The 8,669-nt window shown below is 34.7% G+C and overlaps 1 protein-coding gene across 3 annotated transcripts in view; it reads left to right on the top strand.

Annotated features, from left to right (window-relative positions):
• The window catches only part of TDRD3 (tudor domain containing 3), a 156,972-nt gene that overhangs the window by 89,172 nt on the left and 59,131 nt on the right, over positions 1 to 8,669 (top strand). For all 3 annotated transcript variants that reach the window (XM_035003256.1, XM_035003257.1, XM_035003259.1), the window contains exon 8: positions 4,524 to 4,664. In XM_035003256.1, coding sequence (XP_034859147.1) covers positions 4,524 to 4,664 — 141 coding nt within the window. The remainder of the gene's footprint in view (positions 1 to 4,523; positions 4,665 to 8,669) is intronic.

Here is an 8,669-nt window from a genome sequence, read left to right as displayed (position 1 = left end):
AAATAAATAAATAAATAAATAAATAAATAAATAAAAAAGATTTATTTATTTGACAGAGAGAGACAGCAAGAGAGGGAATACAAGCAGGGGGAGTGGGAGAGGGAGAAGCAGGCTTCCCGCCAAGCAGGGAGCCCAATGTGGAGCTCAACCCCAGGACCCCAGGATCATGACCTGAGCCGAAGGCAGACGCTAACGACTGAGCCACCCAGGCGCCCCAAGAATCCTAGTTTTCTGAAGAAACTTAAAACTTCTCAATTTATATATAAGAGAACTGATGGCTCAAAACTAACTGAACTTGCTTAGTGTTATTCAGTGGCAAATCTAGGACTAAACGTATGTGCATTATAGTAGATTGTCCCTATATCTATATATCTTTCTATATAGGTAAGTAGACACACACACACAGATTTATATTTAAATGTCTGAATAACACTGTAATTGTTCTGAAAAGATGTTTTATGATCATCTATTTAAACACATGGGTTTGGTGGAATCTACTGCACATGATCAAGCCATGATTTTCATTTATTTTTTCCTTTATTCCTTAATCAGCAAATATTTTTTGAAAATCTATATACTAGGAAGAGTTTTATTTTTTATTTTTGAGAGAGAGAGAGAAAGCAAGTGTGGAGGAGTGGGAGGGGCAAAGGGAGAGGGAGAGAGAGAGAATCTTAAGCAAGCTCCATGCCCAACCCGACACAGGGCTCAATCTCATGACCCTGAGATCATGACCTGAGCTGAAATCAAGAGTTGGACACCTAACCAACTGAGCCACCCCAGTGCCCCCTAGGGTGTGTTTTAAATGCTTAGGTTAAATCAGTGAACAAAATAGGCAAAAGATCCCTGCCCATATCAAGCTTATATTTTAGTAAAGGAGAGAGACTATTAGCGCACTGAGTAAAGTAAGTTATATGGTAGTTTAGATGCTGGTTAAGTGCTATAGGAAGAAAAAAAAGTAGAGTAGGTTGGGGAGTTGGGAGTGCCAGTTGGGGGTGCACTAAAATAGAATGGTCAGAAATTGAAAATTCTTTTAAATTTTTGTGTAGTTTACATTCTAGTAAGGACACTAATATAAACATGCTAAGTAAGTTGCAGATTTCAGTTTTAAATACAGTAATTTGATTAGGTCTCAGGATGATGAGATTTGAGCCAAGACTTGAAGGAGGTAAGAGAATTAGCTATATGGTTATATGAGAAGAAAAAGCTTTGCAAATGTTCTAAAGCAGGAGTATATGTTCAAGGAATAGGAAGGTAGCCAGTGGAAGCAGAGAGAACAAAGGGACAGGAAGTAGAATATAAAGTCAAGAGTGATAATGGAGGTCAGCTTATGTAGGTCTCTCTAAGTCATGTTAAAAACACTAACTTATTCAGAGAGAAATGAGAGCCTTTAGAGGGTTTCAGCACAGCAGTAACATCAACTTTAAAAAGCTAATTCTGGCTGCTAGGTTCAGAGTAGATTTTAGAGAAGAAAATTGAATCAGACGAGTTAGGAAATTATCAAAGTAATCCAGGGAGGGAAAAATAATGGTAGCCAGGATGATGATGGCAGCTGTATAGTGTGGTGCCAAGTGGTCAGATTCTGGAATTTTAAAAGTAGAACTATCACGATTTCTGAGATATTGAGCATGAGAAGAGGTGTCATGAATGATTCCAAGGTTTTGCCCTAAGAAGTTGGCAGGTTAGAGTTGCTTACTTTGAATTGGAGAAGACTATGGTGGAATAGGTTTGAGGATAAAGATTTGGTATTCTGTTTTGAACATATTAATGTGGAAGTGTGCCTGTTAGTCATCTACATGGCTTCATAGGCAGTGAGACAGAAGAGTATAATTGAAAAAGTGAGGTTTGGAAGAGATCTGCATTTGGAAGTTGTAGACATATATGGATGCCTTTTGAAAATCATGAGGCCAAATGAGATCACCAAATGAGTGCTGAAGTGAAGAGAAAAGGGGTAACAAATGAACCCTGTAGCACTAGAGGTTGTATGAAAGAGGTTGAACCAGCCAAGGTACAACCAGGAAGATAGGTTCAGAACAAAAGAATGCAGAAATTGCATCATGGAGGAAGGGGTATTGAACTTGTCAAAAGCTGTTGAAAGATCATGTAAGATGTCTGAGAAATAATGTAGAGTTGGAGAATTCATTTCCTCTAGATTCCTCTAGATATTCATGCGGATGGTAGTAAGATAAAATATACAGTGCTAAGAGAAAGTGAGTATGCAGATATCAGTGGGTGGGTTGATATGGTGAAAATCTATGCAAGTTCTGTAATGATTATTTCAGTTTTTCAGTGAGGAAGTAAGAAAGGTCAATAGTAACAATGGAGAAGATGTTGGAGGTTTGAGGAGCAAGGGGACTATGTAAAGTAGTGGTCTAGAAGACTGGGAGGGTGGATGGGCTAGGGGAATATAGTAAGATTGCTAGGGAGCATTAAGGACCCACTTGAGTTTCATGGTCATGATGATTTCACAGATTCCTAAATTGTACAGTATGGACAAGATGGTGTCACTCTTAAAGGACAATACCATTTACCTTATGGGTAATGTTTAAGTTGTTTTGTTTCTAGATATTTATATGTTTAGTGAGTGGCAACTGTTATAAAACAGTGAAAACCAATTCTGAAAATTTATCCTATTGTTTAATCCATAAAAATGGAAAGAAAATAATAAAGAAAAGCATCCAGAAGATGGGACTGTTTCAGTAGTACCCAAAGAAAAAGTACTTTTGGAGTTATGGAATTTAAATTCCAGAAATAAATTTAATTTGAAACAAGTCAGTGTCCAGATTTCTCAGGTAACTATGTTTTAATACATTAAGCAAAACAGTTAATGTTGCCATGGATTGTGAGTGTTTACCATGTGCCAGTTACTAAATTGATCACTTTGTGTTGTTGATGTCATTTAATTCTTACAATGTCCCAATTAGGTAGGTTTTTCTCATCCCTGTTTTAAGAATGAGAAACCTGTCTTGTAGGAGGTGGAAGTAACTTGCTGAAGGCAGGAGCTAGGAAGGGGCTGAGCTAAGATTTAGTCCCAGTCTCCTCAAGTTCCAAAGCCTGTGTTCCTAACTATACTGCACTGTCTCCCAGACTAATAAACTTTATATCACAATAATATAAGCTCATATCTTTTTCATTATGGCTTTATAAGTGATGACTGTCAAGACATTCCAAATCTATTGCATAAAGCAAAAAAATATAACTAGAATGAATCTAGTTATACACCTTTGGTCTTTGAAGATGTGGTTTTAATTTCAGTTTAAATAAAATTTAAATACTGTGGTGCATCAGCTGCCTAATCAATATTTAATATGTTGTCTGGTTAATGCTTATCTCATATCATTTTTCTATTTCTCAGGTTCTGTTTCTTTATATTTTCATCTGATTCAAAATAATTTCCCAATGTTACGTAAATTTATATCTAGGATGTTTTCTTACTGTCATAATTTTAAAATATGCATAAAACTATTATTATCACTAATAAAAAGCAAATGTTCACTTCTTCCTCTTTTATTAGATCTATTAGAACTATAAAGATATTGTGTAACCAAATGTTTAATTTGATATTGTACAAGTAACAGCAGTGGGTTGCTTTTCAGTCATGATTTTGTATCTTTCCAAGCTAATGTTCTTTACATTCTAGTCTTTTCACAGTAGTTTTGATAAAAATGAGATCAGATCAGATTTTCAAATATGATTAAACATAATTATTCAAATAAGTCAGGCAAAATAAGAAATAATGGACTTTAAAGTTTTTATACATAGTTGGTAAGATGGCATGTTATATAGTTAATGTAAATAATAAATTAGTAATGAAAGTTTTAATACAGTGTTAAAATTCATATTATTTGTTTACTTTTTAAAATCATACAGTCAGGGCCACCTGGGGAGCTTGGTTGGTTAAGCATCTGACTTTGGCTCAGGTCATGATCTCAGGATCCTGGGATTGAGCCACACTTTGGGCTCCCTGCTCAGCGGGGAGTCTACTTGTCCCTCTGCCCCTCCCCCCACTCATGCTCATGCACTCTCTCTCCATCTCAAATAAATAAAATCTTAAAAAGATTATGCAATCATATTACTGGATCACAGACCTAATGTAACCGATTCCTAGACATGTTTAATGCCTTGATAAATATAGACTTGCTACATAACCCAGGCCTCATGATATCACTTAAGTATTGTACCTTAGAATTATTTTAACACCTAATCTCCATGATGCTGATACTATTTTATTTTCTTCTATATTGTTGTCTACTTAGGTTTATTCTGATGACTTGCCTAGAAGACTTAAAGATTTCAATTAATGTAATTTTTTTATTGCTTCACCTGGACTTGTAAAAGAAGAGATTATGGCCAGTAGATATTTGTTTAAAAAGAATTAATTAACATTTCATTTTTTTCATGTAAAACATAATCAAGAAGCTTTAGGTGCTTCAGTTTTACTAGGTGTTTTTAGTTGTAGATTAGTCTTTAGAGCTATTTTTAAATGTTATTTATTTATATCTCTTTTGTTTCTCTCTTATCAAAAGACCAAGACATTTGGAGGAGGTGGTGGTGGGGCTAGAAGTAATCTCAACATGAGTGCTGCTGGTAACCGAAATAGAGAAATTTTACAGAAAGAAAAGTCAACCAAATCTGAGGGGAAACATGAAGGTGTCTATAGAGAACTGGTAAGGCTAAAGAATCAACCACAAAATTAATGTGTTCTTCCTTACCTTGATGATTTTTGTGTTCTTTCTCGTAACTACCACTGGCTTTGTTCATTGTATTGTGGATAGACTTCACAATTCTAAGAAGGCCTTCATTAAGGATTATAGTTAATTTATGGAAAATTTGGATTATTTGAAAGATGATTTACTTAAAACTTCCATTTTACTTAAATTTCTAATGTCCAAATAATGTCTTTTGGAATGGATAGATAAAAAGCCATTAAATTAAATAGAGGACATTTAATAGAGATTATATTCTGTAAGATGATGCATCAGGGACATCCCTTCCCTTCCCTTCCCCACATCTTTCTCAAATTTTGTCTGAAGTGATTTTGTTTTGTTTTGCTTCACTCTTTGGGAAAAATATATTAGAACAAGTACATGTATATTATGGCCTCATTTGCAGAATATACCTGGATTTTTAAGATAAATGGTGGGAGTCAAAGTTATTTCTGGTATGCTGCAGTGTCCTCAGATATAAGGGAACTGACAAGAATTCATTTTCCTCTGCCTTTAGAAGTTGAATGACTTGAGATGATTTTATCTGTGGGGTTCAGAATACTAAGACTGGCTTAAGTAATAGAAATTTATTATTTCATATAACTAGAAATTCAGAAGTAGATGGTTACAAAGGATGATAAATTCAGCAGTATAACAATGTTGGAGCTCTGGTGGGTATCTCTGTGATTTTTTTGGCTTTCTTCTTAGGGTTACAGGATTCTGTATGTGTTGAATCTTCACACAAAAAGTTCAAAGGCAGGAAGGAAAGGGTGTAGGTCTATTTTATCAGATAAGAAAATATTTTCTGAAGTCTCCAGAAAGTTCCATTTATGTCTTATTGACTAGAGCTAGGTCACATGTCCACTTCTAAATCAGTCATTGGCCAAGGAGAATGGGTTTATTAACTGTGGGCCTGGCTGTCTCTCCCTTGAACATAACAACCATTTCATTCTTTTAGAAAAGTCAGTTTTCAGATTAGAGTAGATATAGTGAGCTGAAAAAATATGGTCCCTAACTAAAGAAGCCTTCAAACTTTAGTAAATTGAGAATACTTCTTAGGGAATGTCTTGCTATAGGACATCAGAGACCAGTTTGGGGTTGTGACAAGGATTAAACACATGAAGGGAGTGACATCACAAAGATGGTGGAGTAGAGAGCTCCAGGAATTGGCCTCGCCACCCAAACAACTGTTGAGCTGAAAACTACTCTTTGAAACAACTATTTTAGAACTCTGGAGCCTGGTAGTCAGACACTGGAGCATCCAGAATAATGAGTGATGAAGAAAGAGGCTGGTTACTGGCTGACCATGGGGTAATGGAACAGAGACTTTAGTGATCATATACCACAAGAAATATAATCCTTGCAAAGAAAGTTTGGAAAAGTCACTAAACAAACTTAAAATAGCAGCTTTCATCTAGTAACAACAGCAGTCTCTGAGGAGGAGGGAGAATCTGATTTTCAAAATTATTGCCATTATAGTATTCAAAATGTCCAGTTCCCAACAACAACAAAAAATTACAAAGCATTTCAAAAAACAGCAAAGTATGACCCATCATAGGAAAAAAAGAAATTGACAGAAATCATCTCTAAAGAAGCCCAGACATTAGACTTACTAAACAAAGACTTTAAATAAACTATCTTAAATATGCTCAAAGGTCTGAAGGGAACCATTGACAAAGAACTAAAAGAAATCAAGAAAACAATATATGAACAAGTAGGGAATATGAGCACTGGTTGTTATACGCAACTAATGAATCATTGAACGCTACATCAAAAACTAATGATGCACTATATATTGGCTGACTGAACATAATGAGAAAAAAAAAAGAGATAGAAATTATTAAAAAGAAACCAAATAGGATTTCTGAAGCAGAAAAGTACAGTAGCTGAAATAAAAAATTTAATTAGCAGATTCAATATCAGACTGGAACAGGCAAGGGAAAAAATCAGTGAACTTTAATATAGGGCATTGAAATTATCAGGTCTAAGATGCAGAGAGAAGAGTGAAGAAAAATAGAGGATAAGGGACTTATGGGGGTACCATCAAATGTACCAACATACACATTATGTATGGGAATTGCAATAGGAGAAGAGACAGAGGAACAGAAAAACTATCTGAAGAAACAGTGGCCACAAATTCCCCAGTTAGATGAAATTTTGAATCTACAAATCCAAGAAGTTCAGCGAACTCCAATAGGATAAACTTAAGGAGAGAGACACACCAAGACACATTATAATCAAGTTGTTGAAAGCTAAAGAAATCTTGAAAGCTTCAAGAGAGGAGCAACTCATCAAATTCAAGGGATCCTGAAAGATATATGAACAATATCTGATCAGAAACTATGAAAGCAAGAAATCAGTGGGGTGATATCTTGAAAGTACTGAAAGGAAAAAAAAACAAAAAACCTGTTAACCAAGAACTATATATCCAGCAAAGCTATTATTCAAAACTGAAGGAGATCATCAAAAGGACAATTTGTAATACCAGTATAAATTTGAATGTACATCAATTATTCTAATGACTAAGTACCAAATTCTTTTGCAGGTTGGACAGTTTTCAATTCCTTATTTTCAACAATTTAAGGAAGATTTGATTGGAATGTCAGGCAATAGGTTCTTAAAATAATTTTTGATAATAGTTGGTATTATAGGTTGAATTGTACCTCCCCAGATGTGTTGAAGTCCTAACCACCAGCACCTTAAAATGTGACTGTATTTGGAAAGAGGGTCTTTACAGAGGTATCAAATAAAAAAAGAAGGTGGACCCTAGTTCAATATGACTATTCTTCTTATAAAGAGGGGAAATGTAGACTGAGAGACTGATATATACAGGGCAGGTGACCTGAAGATACACAGCAAGAAGATGGCCATGTAACTAGAATGGTACATCTACAAGCCAAGAAATGCCAAGGTTGCCAGCAGACAACAGAAGTTAGAAGAGGCGAGCAGAGGTCTCCCCTACAGCTCTCAGAGAGAGCAGGGCCCTGCCAATTCCTTGATTGGGAGTATGGTTAACTGAAAATCAGATCCTCAAGGAAGGTAGAATAAATTATACCAAGATCAGGTATTAATTGATTATTAAAAATATTTTTGATCAAGTTCTATGTATGGAACAATATTCTTAATTAGGTATTTATTTGAGAGATAATTGGGGGAGAGAAAAGTTTTAGAAAGTTTGATAATTTTTTTTACATTCAGATAAGTTTTTGAATAGGAAAGATGCATTTTAGTTTTGATGTCCAGTTCTTTTTATGTTTACTTTAGCATATGCATAGTAAGGATCTAGTTTTTCTCTCACTTGTCAACTCTGATCTATTGATACTAGCTACTGTGTTTAGAAAGGATTTTGTGTTTGAAGGATGCAGTCATGGTTTGGAGAAAAGTACTATGCTTTTATCATTGTCTACAAAGGTATCAGAGTGGCTGTCTGCAACATGTATGTGATGTATATGTTATCTTAAAGCCTATCAATCTTAACTCTTAGATGTATACGTTAGTTATATATTCCTCAGCTGGCAGTGGTTCAAGAAGTTTCTTTATGGGATATGTTTGTATTACTTAAAAAGTTCTTGAATTCTACTCAGCTCTAGATTTTTCATGGAGATTTTGGGTTCTGGCATTTATGAAGTAGATTTTCCTGTTTGAGGTACAGGCTGTCGATGCACCATAGATAGTGTTGCTAATGAATATAGAAAGAATACTGAAACAGAGTTAAAAAAAAAAATAAAGCTACTGAGATAGTACCATTTTGTTAACTTCATTTTATAGTTTGCAATTTTGGAGAAGTCCTATATTAATACATTGACTTTTGAGGATATAGAAGTATCAACCAAGAAAAATTTTCATTATGTAGTTTTCACTATATAATTTTCAGAAGCTTTATTCTGACACCATTTTTTTCTTTCTTTCTTTTTCTTTCTTTCTTTCTTTCTTTCTTTCTTTCTTTCTTTCTTTCTTTCTTTCTTT

The sequence above is a fragment of the Mirounga leonina genome, unplaced genomic scaffold, assembly GCF_011800145.1.
Source record: "Mirounga leonina isolate KUSES-001 unplaced genomic scaffold, KU_Mleo_1.0 Mir_127, whole genome shotgun sequence".
Lineage (NCBI taxonomy): Eukaryota > Metazoa > Chordata > Mammalia > Carnivora > Phocidae > Mirounga > Mirounga leonina.
This window is presented reverse-complemented; position numbering and strand designations above follow the sequence as displayed.